The sequence below is a fragment of the Vigna radiata genome, chromosome 3 (genome assembly GCF_000741045.1).
Source record: "Vigna radiata var. radiata cultivar VC1973A chromosome 3, Vradiata_ver6, whole genome shotgun sequence".
Taxonomy (NCBI): domain Eukaryota; kingdom Viridiplantae; phylum Streptophyta; class Magnoliopsida; order Fabales; family Fabaceae; genus Vigna; species Vigna radiata.
This window is the reverse complement of record NC_028353.1, coordinates 12,623,672-12,642,990: the sequence shown is the minus strand read 5'-3', so window position 1 is coordinate 12,642,990 and position 19,319 is coordinate 12,623,672. Positions and strand designations below refer to the sequence as shown.

At 31.9% G+C, this 19,319-nt stretch overlaps 2 protein-coding genes and 1 long non-coding RNA gene across 4 annotated transcripts; all 3 read left to right on the top strand.

Annotated features, from left to right (window-relative positions):
- The first annotated feature begins 610 nt into the window (after positions 1-610).
- LOC111241424 lies at positions 611-6,806 on the top strand. Of its 2 annotated transcripts, XR_002667431.1 has the most exons (4): positions 611-1,822; positions 1,895-2,041; positions 2,232-2,325; positions 5,835-6,806. It is a non-coding gene; the product is annotated as an uncharacterized LOC111241424 (long non-coding RNA). The 2 variants fall into 2 exon arrangements; XR_002667430.1 differs by having other exon boundaries at positions 611-2,041.
- Positions 6,807-9,065: 2,259 nt separating this feature from the next.
- On the top strand, positions 9,066-11,025 carry LOC106757285 (protein kinase PINOID 2-like). The gene is made up of 2 exons (XM_014639922.2): positions 9,066-9,684; positions 9,840-11,025. Exons 1-2 carry the CDS (start codon positions 9,134-9,136, stop codon positions 10,666-10,668), a joined length of 1,380 nt encoding a protein of 459 aa, XP_014495408.1. The 5' UTR covers positions 9,066-9,133; the 3' UTR covers positions 10,669-11,025.
- A 7,209-nt stretch (positions 11,026-18,234) lies between these two features.
- LOC106757047 (early nodulin-93-like) lies at positions 18,235-19,046 on the top strand. Its single transcript, XM_014639628.2, has 4 exons — positions 18,235-18,322; positions 18,560-18,621; positions 18,755-18,830; positions 18,906-19,046. Exons 1-4 carry the CDS (start codon positions 18,265-18,267, stop codon positions 18,998-19,000), a joined length of 291 nt encoding a protein of 96 aa, XP_014495114.1. The 5' UTR covers positions 18,235-18,264; the 3' UTR covers positions 19,001-19,046.
- Positions 19,047-19,319: the final 273 nt, after the last annotated feature.

Sequence of the window (19,319 nt, the reverse complement as noted above, 5' to 3'; positions counted from 1 at the left end):
TGAGATATGGAGGATATACAATGATTATAGAGCTGTTTTAAATGGTCTCCAGCATCAGCAAAAGCTTTTGTCACAATCATGAATCTTTTGTCTTGGAAACAGATGCCACAGGGATAGGCATTGGAGTAGTATTGAGTCAAGGAAAGCATCTCATTCGTATTATGGAATGTCAGAACTCTCCAAAAAAAGGATGAAAATCTATCAAGATTGTATTAATGATGGTGGGAAGAGTGGAGATTATAGTTTAATGTTTGGAAAGGAAGAATTATGTTGCAAAGGGAGGAGGAGTTAATTAAAACGATCTTGCATGAGTTTCATAATTCTAACGTAGGAGGATGAAATAACTCCAACAATTGCTAGAATTAGTGCTAAATTCTACTGGAATAGAATGTATTATTTGACAGCAAGCCACTCATATGGGAGGATATTACCATAGACTTTATCATGTCATTACTAGCATCTCGTGGATATTCTAATAGTGTTGTGGTTATTGATAGACTGTCTAAACTTGCTTTTTTCATCCCATTGAAATTTAGGTTTAATAGAAAAAATTAGATTTACCCAATATTTCACATTTCATTGCTGAAGAAGTTTAAAGGGGAGTCAAATCATCAATACCTACCTTCACTCTTAACATCTAATGAATTTGGTCCTATATTGAGCCCTTATAAAATCTTGGCACACCTATTATTCACAAAAGTGGAAGGGATATCTCGAAAGTATTGGTATCATGGGATTCATTGCTAGAGGCTGAAAATTCGTGGAACAAATCAGAAGACACGAAGAAGGTGATAAGTATTCAATATGAGTTAGTTTTGGTGTTAATTTGGTATTTATCTTGTTTGGATTATGTTAAATATTTATAGTAATCATCCCAATTTTACTTGTTTTGCAGGTTTTGATGAATAGAGAGTCAAAGGTGAAATATGAAGAAAACAAAGGAATTATAAGCAAAATATAACAAACTGACTTGAGCGCGACTGTAGCGTGGAATTTGAGGCTTGAACCACACGAAGAAACTCATCTTGGAAGGAAACCTCAAGCTCTGACCTGAGGTTAAAACCATGAAAAATATTTCTCCTAGAAGTTATCTCAAAGGGCTCCAGCATAGAAGCACAAGGCCTAAGCCATATAAAAAGTCCACCTTGGGAGGAAACCTCACAACTAGAGTCATGACGCCACTGCTGAAGCCACACTTTGGAATGTCTATAAAAACATAATTTCCTCTCTGTTTTGAGAGAGCCTTCTGGAGACTTTTTGCCAGACTGTCTAAAGAGATTTAGAGAGAGACTTTAGAGAGTCTTCTCACATACTTCCTTTATATTTTAAAGAACATCATTAGAGGACTAAGAGATGACACTACAAGAAATATGCAAATTACCGAAGGAAAACTACCGAAGGTCTCTATGCCGTCGGTAAAGGATTGGTGAATTAATTTACCGAAGGATATATGACCCTCGGTAAGGTGCTCGAGTAATCAGACTCCAAACCTGGGTTTCTGCTCGCCCAAATTTCATTTCGAGCCAAAATTTCTCTTGCTTTCTTTGAGAGTTCGGACCCTCGCAACCATTCCCCTTCCTTCGAGCCAAATACACCTTCCGTTTAGCCAGAGAACCCTCGCCCNCANCAAGACAACCCTCGGCCAAGCATTCTCCCTCGTTCGTGCAAGCAGTCGCAGACCCCCATCTTTGGTGGCACTTGGTTCTGTCGTTGGAGGGTTCATTTGCACAGAGGCACTTCGTTGGAGGGTTTCGCAGAGTGTNCATCTCTTTCCCTCACGTGCAGAGGTAGAGCCATTNGTAGAGGATCATTCGCATAATCGGTAAGTGTGTCAACGATTTTCTTGATTTCTTGTGGTCAAGGGTTGGTCNTCAATGATTGACACTATGCTTAGTAAATATTGGTTGAGGGACTTTGCTACGAGGTTTTGGAGCTCACTTTTCCTTTGCTATCGTGGTGAACGAAGGTTGCCGAAGTCCACCTTGCATTCTTCGAGGGAGGCTGTGGAGAGTTCCTGCTGTGGAGAGTTCCTACTGTGGAGGTAAGTTGTAACATTGAAAATTGATGCCCCTGTTTTCTACTCAATCTGTTTCCATTTTCTAACGATAAGAAGAAGTGAATGAGTTCATTTGAGTCTGGTTCCCTTGGTTCCATACCAAAGTCTAAGTTTGTGTCATGTGTCTTTCATTTGTCAAATTCATTGTTGGCACTGACTGTCCAGCATTTTCCAGGCCATTGGTGAGGCACGTTGAAGGTGAACAGAGACGTGATTCTTTACTGCAACTTGATTAGTTGGTGTGTNCATATTTCCCTTTGCTGTATTAGGTAATTTCTTTGTTTACACAATTGGTCAGTGATGGTATGAATGATATGATAACCTTTAGTGCTTTGTCATTGTCTAATATGTTTATGATTCATAACATTTGATTTGGTGACCTTATACTTTGGCTTTGCTTGTGTGTTGTTGGTGGAAGTATTGAATAGTNNNNACCATGCACCNTTGATTAATGATTATGAAACGTCCACTTAAATACGTATAAACCTTAATTGGAATTATAGTAGTATTATGGTCATCAATTATTTATTTTTTTGTCTTATTTCATTTAAGTTGGTTTTGGAATGGTTATAAAATTAAGTTATGTATGCTTATTCCACTCAAGGTTTATGGGAGCTTATTGTCATCAAAACCTTCTATCTCTCTTTCTCTTTCTCCTCTNTTGTGTTCTCTTNACTGCATATTCTTCTTACCCTTCCACACCTTGTTCTTCACCCTTCCACCGAAATGGCCTCTTGGAAGAAGACCATCACAACACCCTTAAAAATATCAAATTCTAGTTTCATTGTGTCTAGGGCTGAAGCTAGGCCAAGAGCATTCTCTCCCTCCACTTAACTTTAGTTAAACCCAACCCTCTACATCAACATCTCGAATATAGCCCCATTCTCCCCATTCTTCAGCAATTCAACTTTCATCATCTTCATCTNATTCCTTTCTATTTCTTACTTTGATAACACCCACAATGTAACATGTACAAGGTTCAAGAAACCCATGTAAAATACTTAACTTCATCACTCATGTCTTTATCTTCAATAACTCATGATACCCATGGAGAACATAATAGCTCATGAAATCAATAGCTTAATCCAATGGAAACTAGAAAAAGGACATGCTGAACGTTTTAGTTTTGCAACACTTCAATCTGGTTTTGGTTTTTAATAATGTGATATATGTAGTGAGTTAGGCAATGATTATGTAGAGAAAAGAACAAAGGTAGTGTAGATCGTGAGAGAAGAAATAGTAAGAAAGAGTGTAATTCTCATTAATTGTGAAAAGAATGAATACACGGTATATGTAGAAGTGCATAAGCACGAGAGTAAACTGTAAAAGACAATGATGAGGTGTGGTTAGAGTAAATAATGATGAAATGCATTATAGGTTAAAGAGCAAAAGAGCAAATGACTTAGTATCGCTAAATTGGAAGTTAAATGATTAAGTAAATGATTCATGGACAAAATATTAGAGGAAAGACAGATTGATACTCAAATTCACCTTGTCACTTCCTAAGTTAACTCAAAATGTGATGGTTTAAGACACAACTCTGCACTTAGGCCAAGATAATACTAATTGAAATCTGCTAGCAGCTTTTAAACACAATTTAAAACTTGTTCAAGCTATGAAATAACTCAGAAACAACAGAAATCAAAATCAGATCTTGTTATGGCCAATTTATGCAGAAAAATACCCCATCAATCCACCAAAATCAAGNTAGATTGATTCAAAAGTTATAGCAACAATGAAAATGGCTCAAGGAAATCTTAATACACTAGATGAAGCTGGAAATTATCAACTAGAATGAATTAAATTCAGATTAGACATCCCTTCTTTTTTGTAGTAAAACAACTGCATGTGGAAGCATGCCAGGAAGGAAATCATATTAACTTGAAATCAATAGAAATATGTCTACCCTACATTNTGAAACTGGACTGCACCAAAAAGTCTGAAGAACACCACAATTTGACATAAAAATTAGCACCAAATTAGCTGAAAAACTGCACCAGAAATGGTCACTGGACAACACTTAAATTCTTCAACTCTGCACCAAAAAATTGACCCAAGTATGGTGGTTTTAAAAGTGAATTCATGCACAAGTGATTCTGACTCTTTGATAATACTTTCAACATCTTTAATTCACTAAATTAAACTTGTTTGAACACTTAAAAAGTTCAAAATCAAACTGTACAACAGATTCACCCTTCTACTTCCCCATTTCATTGAAAAATAAGGTGTGAACATGCTATTTTGCACACAGATGAATNTATCTAAAATTTGAATGTTGTAACAAGTTTAAATCAACATTTAGGACTTGTTTAAACTACCAAATAGCAAAGAAACTGCAAAAATCAAAATCAACACCTTGTTATTGCTAACAAGTACTCAAAAGCAAACAAGTAGCTAAAACTCAACTTTTGAGTAGTTAGAACCTAAAAAAGTGTACTAAAAAGGTGAGAAATTTGTAATTCACCTAAAGTAGACTAATTTTAACTCATGTTAATATCCTAATAAGTCTAAAGTATTCAAGTGAAGGTAGGAAACTACTCAAAAGCAAANAAATACCTAAAAGTCAAAGTTTGAGTAGTTTCAAACTAAAAAGTTCACTTAAAGGGTGACAAATTGGCAATTCACCTAAGGTACACTTAGTTTAAGTAATGTGAACATCTTAACATGTCTAAACAAGTGGAATGAAGCTAGGAAAGTTGACAAAAGCAAAGAATCACCTCAAACTCATAGTTTTAGTCTTTTGAAGCCAAAAANTGTGCTTAAAAGGTGAAGAATTGCAACTAGACCCAATTTAGACGAGTTTTAACTAATGTGAAGATCCTAACATGTCTAAAGTATTGAAATGAACCTAGGAAAATATTCAAAAGCATACAATTAGTCTAATAAAGGTAGGAAAGTACTCAAAAGCAAAGAATAAGGTCAAACTCAAAATTTGACTCTTAAGTACCTAAAAAGTGAACTTTTAAGGTCAAAAATGGTCAATTCAACTAATGTAGACTTATTGTAATGTATGTAAACATCCTAACAAGTCTATATTAGTCTAATAAAGGTAGGAAAGTGGTCAAAAATAAAGAATAAGGTCAAACTCGAAGGTCTGCTTATGTTGTGTACACTATAGGTATGTGTGGTTGGATAAGAAAAACAAATACAACACATTTATCCGTGCATGATACCGAAGGCTTTACCGAGGGCCTAGAGCCTTCGGTAATTACCCAGGGCCATAAGCCTTCGGTAATTACCCAGGGCCATAAGCCTTCGGTAATTACCCAAGGCCAGAAGCCGTCGGTAATTACCCAGGGCCTAGAGCCTTCGGTTGACCCTCGGTAAAAGTAGCGACGACTGATTTACCGAGGGCTTTTTGACCGTCGCCGGGCCCTCGGTAATTGGCCTTTAGCGACGGCTTTTGGCCTTTTCCGAGGGATTTTGGCCTTCGGTAATGCCCTTTGTTACTGTAGTGTGAAATTCCTTTCTTATATTAACTTCTTCCCATGTGTTATGAGCAGATAAATCTCCTTGGTGTTGAAGTGAGATTTAAACAACTTTAAAACTCTCTTGTACTTTGTACTATTTTATTTATGAATGCTTGCTTTTAATTACATGTTCGTGAATTAGTTTATACTTGTTATTGAATGAACTGATCACTCATCTTATTTCACTGTTTTGAGATTAAGTAGAAACTAGTTTCAAATTATGGTCCAATCGATTCTCCTGTAAGCTTTTAGGTACTAGGAATATATCTAAGGTTGCAATTAGCTATAAAGTACTAATTTTAATGCAGGTAGTCCATTCAAGCTGTCATTGAGGAATCACACCGAAGTTTTTGTGATCCTAGACTCTAGATGCCAAGGGTGGACCTAAAGTTCCATTCAAAGAGAACTCTTTTGATTACTTGCAGCATCATATTTAATAATAAAACCATTACAAGAAAGGGATAAAGTGGTGCAATCAAACTTCAACACATTTAAATCATCTAGAAGTCAATCAATTTTAATCCAAACTGTTTTATAACGTCTTTTACTTTGTTTTCATGAACCAACTTTGTTTGTATATCTTACAACCCATTTATTGTTTTATCAACAATCAAACTAGTTAGAACATTGTGTTTTCGACCAAATTCATGTGAATATGACACTTGTTATATTACAAAATATTTAGTATAGTTGTTGGTATATTTGATTGTTGTGTGGGCTCCTAATAGAAGGCTTATCCAAACTTCAACCTCGAGGACAAGTTTATTTTCAAAAAGGAGAGTATTATAACAAATATTAAAAAAGGTGTTATGAAGGAGGGTGAGTGGGTTAAGCATATTGGCTACCTGACTAACAGAGAAAACAAAAAGGGTGCATCCCAACTCTCGTGGTTATGATTTCAGATTTTTCTCTTATTGAATGCACAATGAATGAGAATGTCTAAGACTTGGATACTTTATGACATTTATCCCTTGTGGAATTAGTTTTTATTTTCTAAAAGCTTGCTAAAACCATGAGTTGGTTTTTCATATATATTGGAATAAATATTTATCCTATTTTGCTGCAAGACAATTTTTAGAATTTTTTACTGTTTTATTGGTTTAGCATTATTCTAGTGACTCTTCCTAAGAGACAAGAAGGTATATTTAGGGTCGTATTTTCTTCAAATAAGTTAGATATATAGAGTATTCATTTTTTGATATTCACCCATTTGAGATTGCATTACAAGAAAAAGGTTTGAATTTCACACCTTCCAATCCTACTTGTTATATATTTTTCTTATTTTGTCCAATTTCCTAACAATATCATAGAAGGTGTCATCATTATACAGATGATTGAAGGTATCATTCTCCAGTTTTTCATTTGATTCTTTATGTGTTATATGTTTATGGAGTTTCAAAAATCAACTCTAAAAGAGGGTTGAATAAGGTTTTATTTAAAATACATTTGAAAAATCTTATGCAAAAGTTATTTGATGGTTTTATAAATATTTTTTAATATGTAAGAAAAGAATATCAAGACTACATAATTTATGTTTGTTTAGCCAAATAAGACTACATTTAGTTTTCCAAATCTAAACAACAAAAAGTAAAGTAATGAGTATTATAGTCACTTCTAACTGATAACAAGTACATAAAGTTACTCTTGACTATATATTAGAATACACAAAGTCCATTGAAAAAAAAAGTATATGGATCCTATTTCAACTAAATACGCTCAACATGAATCTCAAATATGCTCACAACTAAATACGAATTTAATCTATGAAATTAAATAAGTATACAAGTCTGCATCTAAGAGTGAAACTAGAGCTAAGTACAAAATAAAAACATAACAACACAACAATATGATAGAAATTCCTAGAATCTTACCATTGGACATGATTTTAAACCATGGGATTATACAACTAGGAAAGCTTATTTCTAAAAATAAAGGAACACGAACATATACATGGTAAGAGACAAAATCGGAACATGTTCAAATTAAAAAATTGATCGGAAGAAAAGAGAAAGTATATAAAGAGGAAGAACTTCTTATTCAATGGAGGAAGTCACACCACCTAATGATGCTTCAAGATAAGTGTTGAATTAAGTCACCATTTGATCATATGACATAAGATAAACCCAAGCAAGAAGAAAACTCTCTTTTGTTCAAAACACTCTAGAAATACTTTAGATGAAATTCAAATGTTTCTGAAATGAAAAGCAAATCCAACCTAATGCTCTAAAGTAGTTAGATGAAAATAAAATATACGAAAACTTACTTCTAAAAATGGATGAACATGAACATATACATGTTGGATGCTCTAAAACGAAAACTAGTCTCAGCTGTGTTGTTGCCATGATACATGGAATAGAGTGCATAGTTATTTTAGTTGGATGTAACTTAGTTTTTCACCATTTTTATTATTATTCAATGGGTTAAGCATATCCATTTATTGGTTAGTTCTGTACTTTCTATTCAGATTGTTTCAGGATTTGTGCTACAAATTTAAAATATTTTAAAAAATAATTTCTATAGAACAGGATTTGTACTTTATATCATATATCTAATTTTGTGTGAAGTATTTGTGGATTTGCTTTTTGTACTATTTTAAAATCTTTTTATTAATGAAAATATTATGTACATATAAGCTTATGTTTATCTTTTATTTTATTTTATCTGATGTGATACTTTATTTGTATATAATAATAATGTCTCAAAACAACAACAAAATCTTTTGCATTTTTCCTTTTGGTTGCCTCATTTTGTAACCGCCATGGACACAAGAACGTGAGAAGAACTTACCAAATTTTCTCATAATTCAGATTTTCAACTATTCAAATAAATTCATTTTATTTTTAGTTTAGGTGAGATTTCTAATTAAACTTAATAAAATTCATCTTCATATATAAAATTAAACTAAACTTAAAATTTATATCTAAAAAAAACTTTTAATACAACTCCTATCCAAAAGGCCCGAATTGATATGAATGAAGAAGCATCAAAATGATCCACATAATATTTTTCGATGGCTTACATAAAACTTAGGAAATCGATTCGATCCTAAGCTTTTTTCCGCCACCTATGTTGATTTTTTAAGGAATATTTTTTTACTGTTGAGCTTTTGACATTAGTTTTATGATCCACATTAAATCCCTTTTTATAACTCCTCAAATAAAGATCTTTGGTGTTTACTAATGATAACTTGGCAGAATTTCTTTTAAATCCATCATCACCGTTTTATTTGAAAAAACTTCTTTTAACAATACTTTTTTAACAATTTTTTGACAATACATACGTGGTAGCTTGTGATTGATCCGTTTTGAATATTTTTTAAATATAAATTCAAATAGATCAATAAAATGATGACACGTATCCCATTATCAAAAAATTATCATATTGTCAAAATATCATTGTACATTTTCTTTCTCCATAAATTCAAACAAAATTTTGAGTAATAATAAAATAACATATATTTACATTCATTTTATATATATAATAAAGTTTAAATGATTATATATAAAAAAGAAAGCAAGTTTGAGTGGTGCTGTATATATAAAACGGTAATGTGAAGCTCCTTCTCATCAGAAGCCCCACCAAAAGGCACTTACATGTTCCTACCACCATGTCTTCCATGGCCTCCACCAACCGAGACGAATCCTCCGACAACGACAGCAACTGTTCCTCGGTAACCGCACCGGACTCCTCTCGCAGCTGGCTCAGCACCTTTAGCTTCCGCCGCTCCAACCGCACCTCCCTGTCCCTCTCCACCGCCGACACCACCTCAAGGGCTGCATGCGAGGCCATTCGCCGCCTCCGCCTCCACACCGGAGCCATCGGCCTCGACCACTTCCGTCTTCTGCGGCGGCTCGGCAGCGGCGACATCGGGAACGTGTACCTCTGCCAGATACGGAACCCGGTGGTGGGGTTGCCGCAGTGCCTCTACGCCATGAAGGTGGTGGATAGAGAGGCGCTTGCCATACGGAAAAAGCTTCACCGAGCGGAGATGGAGAAGGAGATTCTGGCCATGATGGACCACCCCTTCTTGCCTACTCTATACGCTGCGTTCGATGCCTCTCATTACTCTTGCTTCGTCATGGACTTTTGCCCCGGCGGAGACCTGTTCTCCGCTCGCCAACGCCTCCCCGAAAAACGCTTTACCATCTCATCAACTAAGTATGACAGTAATATTACATGTTTCCTTGGTTTTCGCTAACAACATTCTAATCAAATGTCCTTTTTTTCATTACAAAACTCACTTTGGTATTTAGTTTGAAAAATATAAAAAAATGTTTTCTGAATTGGTTCACTAAGATGAAAAGGAAATGCAGGTTTTATGCAGCGGAGACACTGGTGGCACTGGAGTATCTTCACATGAAGGGCATAGTGTACAGGGACTTGAAGCCGGAGAATGTGCTGGTGAGGGAGGACGGACACATTATGCTATCGGATTTTGATCTGTGTCTGAGATGCGAGGTGGTTCCAAAGCTGTTGAGAAGCAAAACCAGATCAGAAGGCAGTGCGAAGACAAGAACATCATCATGTGCTGCCCCAATGCAATCATGTTTCTCTGGCTCAAGCAAGAGAAAGAAGAAGGTGACAACAGTTATAAGGGAAAATGTGGAGGTGTGTGAGGTTGACACAGAGATGGTGGCAGAGCCCATGAATGCAAGGTCGAAGTCATTTGTGGGAACCCATGAGTACTTGGCACCCGAAGTGATTTCTGGGCAAGGACATGGTAGTGCAGTGGATTGGTGGACTTATGGGGTTTTCTTGTATGAAATGTTGTACGGGAGAACACCCTTCAAAGGTGAGAACAACGAGAAAACACTGACCAACATTCTGAAGCAGCCCTTGACTTTCCCTAGAATTGCAGTGAGTAGCAGCAAGGAGTATGAAGAGACGGTGAAGCTTCAAGACCTCATCAGCAAGCTCTTGGTCAAGAACCCAAAGAAGAGAATCGGCTGCTGCATGGGCTCGGTTGAGATCAAGAGGCACCACTTCTTCAAGGGGTTCAACTGGGCTCTGATTAGATCAGTTAAACCACCTGATTTCCATGCTGATTTCAACAACATTAGGCGTAGAGTTTTGTTACAGAAACTAAGCAACAAAGACAAGGATCAACCCTTTCAGATCACTCATCGTTTTGACTACTTCTGACTCTGAAATGTAAATAGTTCAGGAAAAACAGCTCTGCCCAAATGTCATTAATTATCACAACACAAATTAAGTCTTCTTACATGTTTTTTCTCACTACCAAGTAAACAATTTATGACCAATTAAGCTACCATGCATTGAACTTAGCAGTTTTTGTTTCTATGTTTTTTACACTTATGTTTGACATCTCCACCAATAAATTATTATAGTTGAGAGAATCTGTGGGTGTAAAGGAAAGGGATACAATACAATAATTATCCCAATGTGATCCTCATGAGAGCTTATATGAACTCATGTGATCCTACTAATTACGCTTTTCATTGATGAGAAAATTGCAGAGAGAAAAAAAAAAAAAAACTTATTTTAACATTACTTTACGAGATTGTATACTTTTTTGTCATATGGCTCTTTTCATATATGCGCATTCACATGTCCTTTTCACCGAACAGGGAAAGAAACAAAAACAAAATGTTTTTCTCTTTCCTTTTGATAAATTGTAAAATGTAAACCATGATATATTTATCGAGAAATTAAGATTTTAGAAGCGATTTGAGGTTTATTATGACTAAGTTATGTCATATTATCCATTTAGAATGTGAGAAACAGTGTAGCATAAAGCAACCTTTTTCCGAAATGAAGGTGAACAAATTAATGTATGGAAAATAATATTTTCATAATACTATTTTAACATTGCACACGTGTTAAAATGTGATTGTACGATTTTAAATTAAAAAAAAAATTGATTTTTTTCTTTCAAATATACTCTTGTCTACATTTTTTTTAATTTGAAATTATCCAATCACGTTTTAGTACGTATACAGTGTCAAAATAGTATCATAATATATTTTTGAGCATAGGGATTTCTCAATGTTAAAATAGTTGAGATATGGAAAGTGCATTGGTTAGAGTGATGATGAGAAAAGAGAAAAAGAAAAAAAATGAGTGTACAAGTGTAGGTTGTGTGGACCATTATGAATGCAGTGATGATAGCAATGGGTTTTATATTATATGAAAAAGAAAGGAAAGTAAATGGATGAAAATGTAGGAGGAATATGCTTTCATCGAAGCCACCCAAAGTTTTAATTCTGTCTTCAATTTCAGTCAGCATAACTGTGAACAGTCACATTTGGCATTTGGAAACTCTTGTCTTCTTCTGCCTGCGTATTAAAAACAGCAGTTCCGTCTTCCACTTTCCAAGAAAAACTCTTTCTATTTTTCTTCTTTCCTGCAAAATATTCAAATGCTGGAATCGTTTATACAAAGGTTGATGTTAAGATGATGCACTGTTTACTTACATTTACATTCATCTTAAAAGAATATTAACTACAAAAACATCGGTTCTGACATCAACCATCAATCAAAAATATAACTAGGGTTTATTGAAATTCTTAAGTCGATTATAAATAATATCATTTAAATGTATATAAATGAGTATAAATCTTATTTATAAGTCTGATTTGTGATATTGAATTAATTTTAAATCTCATTTCTAATTTTATATAAAAATTTTGAAAGAAAAAATAAAATAGTGTGTTATTAATACATAAAATATTGTAATTGATATAAAATAATTTTTATCTTTTTTTCTAAACATGTTAGATAGTAATGTTTTCATGTTCTTCAATAAAGATTATATTGGTACAATTATGTATGAAACATTTTTTATTATTTTACATTAATAACAAAAGTAAAAAGGGTGATCTAATTTAGAGCTTATCGTCTGTACTCAAATGTGTAACTTTTTTTTTGTCGTATTAAAATAAAAGGAAAATAGCATAAATACCAAGTTGTTTTTTTTATGCTCACAGAGGATAGTACAGCATTAATGGAATAGCATCAGCTTTTATCATAACTTTCATACAGCTCTTTAAACATGATGAGCTGTAAAATGCTGAATGCATGTGTTAAAAAAATGGTCAACTTATCTCTCATTTTATTTATTTATGGTATATTTTGAAATTAATTTTGAAACATTAATATGATTTAGAATTATGTTCTAATTATATAAAAATTTTGAGGTGCATGAAAGTCTTCTCTAATGTACGTCCCTTATACAAGCATTAATGTCAACCATAATTTTGAAATTGAAATGTGTGCAAAGAAGGTAAAAAATTTATCTTTTATGTTCCGAACAGTGAGCAAGAAATGATGCTGTTAGGTCACTTTCATGGATAAATTTTTAAGTCTATACTCTTAACTAAATATTGGGAAACGTAGGCTCTCTTTATTCCTATTGAAACTTTCCAATTCAAAAATTATTCCTCAAATTCTCAAAAAAGTACTAAAAAAAGTTTGTCAAAAAGGTACTCAAAATCCATGTTTTTCTTAATTGTTTTATCATTTGTATTTACTTTATAAAAAAATATATAATTTGTGTCATCAATATGTTTGATGGTAGTGGTAGAAAAAAGAGCATAAGCCAACTTTTCAAAGAAGAAAAGTTTATGATATATTTTTTATATGGTTACCTTAGTTTATCTCTAAAATATATTGGCTTCGGTATATTAAAAACCATTTGGATGTATTTTAGAATATTAAACTTGGTATTTTTTTTTTTAATATATCTCAGCCAAAATTCTATATTTGATCCAATCGAAATAAATCTAAACTAAATTTTTTTATTCTTAGACTAAGTGAAGTTGATTAGCCATATCTAAATAGAAGGATAAAAAGAAAAAAAAGAAAAAAAAAAGAGTAAAAATGGAAGATTGTACAGTTGAAAAATGTGATTTTGAGATGTCTTTACAGACAGAGACAGAAACGCACGCGAGGTTGTTGAGTAGATAGATTGTTAAATATAAAAGGAAAGGGACAGACACAGGAAGGATGCATATGATGAAGAAAGACACATATATAAGACAATTTCACCCTCTTCAATTTCTCATAAATCATTGCTTCATGGAATACAAACATATCAAAGAAAAAAAATCTTTTAATAATTATTTTTTGACAACATTTTAACAACGCATACATGGTTGATCTATTTTAAATATTCTTTTTCACTAAAAATTCAAACAAACCAATAAAATATAACATATGTTCTGTTATTAAAAAATTGTTAAAATATCATGAACCTATATCAAACTCTCAACTTTCACCAAATAACAAACAACTTTCTAATCATGCAAATAATCTCTATTTTTTCCAAAAAAAACTAAATTATGTTAAACACTCATTATACAAACTAACACAACCAATATCATTTCATGCTCTCTTTTTTTTTTCTTCATTGGATTGGATTGGATTCCCCCTTTTAGTCATTAAGCTGATAATATTTTTTTAACAATTAAATAAACTTATGTGTTTAAATGAATTTCTTAATGTATCATTGCTCACTCATGTGATCTAATTCTTTAATCTATTTATTATGAATTTCGAGTAACCAGATGATGATAATGGTTCATATTAACTTTTATATATGAAAAGAAAAAGGGTAAAAGTACTTTCCAATTGTTGATTGAATAATGGTTGTTAAACAAGCTTTTCAAAACAATAAAACTTGTATACATTTTGTATATGATATCATATAATAAAGAGAAAACAAGGAAATAGGGCTAAGATGAGTTAGTAATTTATTTTAGGAAATAAAATGAGATACTTGTTGTGATGATTTTTAAAAAAAAAATAGCACTTGTAGAATTATTTTATAAGTAATTTTTTAAAACAGTGAGTACAGTCTTATTAAAAAAAAGGCTTTTACCTTTTTACACCTAATTAAATAATTTTCTCTCTTTTTGATAGTCTAGGTAAAAAGAAAAGAAATAAAAAATAAAGAGTTCTCTATCTTGGATAGTTGAGGAGGAAGAAAAAAAAAAGAAAGAAAAGTAAAGATAGTAAAAAATGAACTTGTTTTGAGAAAGTGAATTGAAATAAATAAATAAATTTAGAATAAATATAATTGACTGATATAAGTAAAAAATTATAAAATTAATTGTATTACATATCTAATTATTAATATATCCTTAACTATATTTTAGTAAGAATATTTTTAAATAATTAATACTTATAAACGTGTAATTATTAACATGTTAATATTTCTGCATATTGCATGTTTTCAATATTTAATACTCTATTTTTTAAATAGTTTTGACAATATCTCTCAATTTTTTATATAATATTTTTTTCACATTAACTTTTTTTTTATTTATATATTTTCTTTATTTACAATAATTACTTTGATAGTGTAAATATAATATAAAATTTAATTCAATAAAAGACGAGAATGGTACAATAATATAAGATTAAGATTATCTGGTTATGAATAAGTTTTCTCTTTGAAAAATCTTATTATGTTCTTTTATTAATGTAACCTTATCTTTTTATTCAATAGAATGATTAAACTACCAAATATGTAAGAGAATCTTATAACAGAGTTGAAAGAGACCAAACACTAACAACATTCGCTGCTAGTTGGAATTTAACACATCCGACATTGATACCTCCTGCCTCGACAAACCACAATATAAATAACAATTCATATTCAGAATATTACAACATGTGTTATGCACGCTAGTGCAGAAACGCTATTTAACATCGGTTAATTTGGACTTTTAGCGTCATTTACACAACAGACGTCTATAACGTCCATGGGATGTCGGAAATCCTCTTAACCGACGTCAATATAAACGTCGGTTAACGATATCCATTGACGTTCATATAGACGTCTACTTATACCCACATTGACGTCTAATTTCTCTATATAGACGTCCACCTATGCATAAAACCGATGTTTACATAAATATATAGAAGTTTAAAATGACACTGACCGACGTCTATGTTCCTTATAGACGTCGGACCTGACACTAACCGACGTCTAACAAAGGCATTGTGTTTTAGTGCAGTTTTAATCCAGACTTTCGATAGCATAATGCAACACTCTTCTCTCGCTAGTTTCCCCACAAAAAAAGCTTGAGTCTTTTGAATCTTCTATGACATTTCAACCCAAAACCGAACCTGGGTCCATGACTACTTCCCATTATTCAACCACAAAAGAAAAAAATTACAGTGACACGAGAACTAGACAAGGACCCAAGTTCCATTTTGGGTCAAGAAGCCATCGAAAACTCAAAAGATCGCCACTCTTCTTGTGAGGAAACCAGCAAAGGGAGAATGTTGTATTATGTTACCCAAAGAAAGGATCAAAACTGCACTAAAACACAACACAAAGAAAGCAAATTTTAATCAGTTCAACCACAAGATAATAGATGAAACACTAAATAAAGTTTAAACTGTAAGCATAAAAAAAAACCACACACCTGCAATGCAAGAGAGGAAAAGGAGAGGAGGAAGACGAGAAACAACAATAGAATGCCAAAAAGAGAGAAAAAGAAGAGGTGTGGCAAGAGAAAAAGGAGAAGAGGAAGACGATCGATATCAGAAACTGAATGCCGCGAAGAGTTGCGTTGTATTTAAAATGGAATTGGGCGTCGGTTATTCTCTAGAAAACGACGTCTATAAACGGCGGTTATCCTACTAATGTGATGTCCAAGTGAACATTTAAAACTGACTTTTTGAATACCCATTAGACGTCGGTTTCTGTCAGGGGGAACCGACGTTTAGGAAGCTGAACCGATTGACGTTTGATATCCTGTCAGGGATGTTCACGACTGTTGGTATGGGCCACCGACTTCTATAATAACATACACGTCGGGGCCCTAAATAGCCGACGTCTCAGGCCCTCGAATTTTGTAAACATAATTATTACAGGTATAATAGACGTCGCGTAACCCAAAACGCCAACGTCAACATTGAAGAATTTTTTGGCTTTTCCGCCTTCCAGACATGCCTTAGACGTCGGATTTAAACTACGTGACGTCTAACCGCCTGAGAATTAGGTGAAAAACATTAAATGCAGCCCAGTAGACATCAGGGTATTGCAGTGTTGACGTCTTGAAATTAATAGACGTCTGATTTTGGATAAAATCAACGTCTAGTTTACCAGGCTATTTACGATAATGTCACTGTTCGCTCCTATACGTCGAATTACACGCAAACCGTCGTCTTATGGGTGACGTTAAACAACGTTTTTGCACTAGTAGCACAATTTTTAAAGCAACCTGTCTTCAATCCTCAGCTAGTATTAATTTGATATTAAATGCATGAAAAAAAAATATTTATGTTTTTGCAGGCATTGGAAACAGATAAAAAAAATAGACTAAAGATTGAAATTGTTTGCACACAGATAAAGAAAATACAATATGAAAGAAAATAATTCAATAGTTTATAATTTATTTGATATAATCTAAAATAATTAAATCAATTTAGGGTTATGATAAATTATCAAAATTTGACTGTAGTTTAATAAGAATTAGTAAGAACTAAAATTGAATGAAAATTAATTATAAAATAATTATTTTGTAAAAGTAAAATAATGTTAAAATTATTTTAAAATTAAAATTTAATTTATTTATTAGGAAAAAATGAATTTTATTTTATTAATGATTTAGTAATTTATCACGATATAGATACTAATTTATTTATGATAAAAATTATAATAAAAAATTGTTTTAAAATATATAAATTATATAGTCAATATGTGATAGATAATTTGACTATGAAACAAGAAGAATAATATATTGAAAAAATACAGAGTTATAAAAATTCATATAAAGAAATTGAAATGAGATAATAAAATGATCTCATTGAAAGAAGAGACAGTGAAAGTAAAATGTAGTAAATACTCAAGTCTGTTCTTGAGATACTGATGCACTATTTAATAGGTTCGTGTTTCAATTTTTCACATAAATTTATTTGGCCCTTTCATACTAAATATGAAGTAAAGTATGTGTAAATGTACCAAATATCAAATTTTTGTAAAATACTTATATGAAAGCTAAATATATCTTTCAAAGACATTTTTAATTAAGAAACTATTATCTCTTGAAACACTCATCTTTTAACAACCATTTAGATAATTATCTCTTTTAATTAAAAACTATTTTTGAAATAAAAACTTAAACAAATAAATATAAAAACGAAATATACTTTTTTTAATTAAATAAACATTAATTTTAGAAAATAGACACAATGAAATAGTCCATTATTCGGTAATATATATTTATCATGGATTTTGAGGTGGGCCAAGAGGCACTGAACATAAAGTCCATTGTTTTCACCTTTTGGCTAAAACATGCCTGAATGGGCCTTCAACCTGCACCTCATTGTTTTTTTCTTACACCTCCAAATTTTTCGTTACTTTCAATGTTAAAAAACTCTAAAATGAAAACGCTGCCGAAAATACACAAGAAATAAAAAAATAATATTTATATATTTTTAAAGTTTAAGAATTAAATTATATAAAATTTGAAATGTAGATAAATTTTAATTTCATATTTAAAAATACGTAAAAAGAAAGTGTAAGATGAGGAGGAATGAGAAGAAAGAGTAATAATGGTAATTTAATTTGAATTTTATAAGTTGAATTTTGTAAATGATTGGAGTGTATTATGAAACAGCATGAATGTGTGAAAACAATGGTCTAAAGACATTGGATTGTTATGAAACCATGAACTGAAACAAAAATTGAATTCCGAAGAACTCCTATATAAGTATTTAACCTTTCCTCTCACCAAAACTTACTAATTACTTCGCTTTTTAGATATGGCCAAAGGAAATTCTCCTCTCCTCAGACCTACCATCGCCAAACGATCTTCTCATCGTACTTCAAAACCTCTCATCACTAATTATTGTTCATTTTAGTAAGAATAATATTTAGACAATATTTTTTTTTATAACATTTGAACATTGATTACGTGTGGAGTAATTTTTGACTAATCACATATTGACACGTAATCAATGTTCAAATGTTGTCAAAAAAATATTGTCTAGATATCATTATCCTTTTAGTAATTAGTAATTCAATTTCTACTAACTTTTTTCTTTTTTTTCTAAACAGAGAGTGTGTTAGCCGGAGCAAAGGCAGCAGTTGTTGCATGTGTTGCCACCGCCATTCCAACTGTAACTATTTCCTTTCTCTCATATATATATAGGTTTAATTAAATATTAATTATTTTATAAATTTAATTATTTTTATTTAAAAATATATATTCTATCTACCAAGTGTTATTTATTTATGATTGGTGTTGTGCAGCTGGCTAGTGTGAGGATGTTGCCTTGGGCAAAAGCCAATCTCAATCACACAGCTCAAGCTCTCATAATCTCCACAGGTTTCATTTTCTCTTACTAAAAATAACATATTCATTTTTTAAAAATAAAATATTCATTGTTATTTTTCTCTTTAGCGACGGCAGCGGCATATTTCATAGTAGCTGACAAGACAGTTTTAGCAACGGCAAGAAAGAACTCCTTCAACCCACCCTCCCATTCTCAACCATGAAATGTATTCCATTTCACTGATACTTATGAAAAAACAATGATATTTTAATAATTTCTTTTAATAAATTTTAATAATATATCATTATTTTATTAATTCATATATTTAAAACAAACATGATTACATAAATTGTCATAATAAATTATTAAAAGTACGTTTTCTTTATTAAATGTGAATCTAATCAATTTGGACTTATGATCCGAATAGAGACTTTTTATGTACCACACTTTCATAATATTATTTCTTTTCTTTCACTTATATTATATATATATATATATATATATATATATATATATATATATATATATATATATATATATAT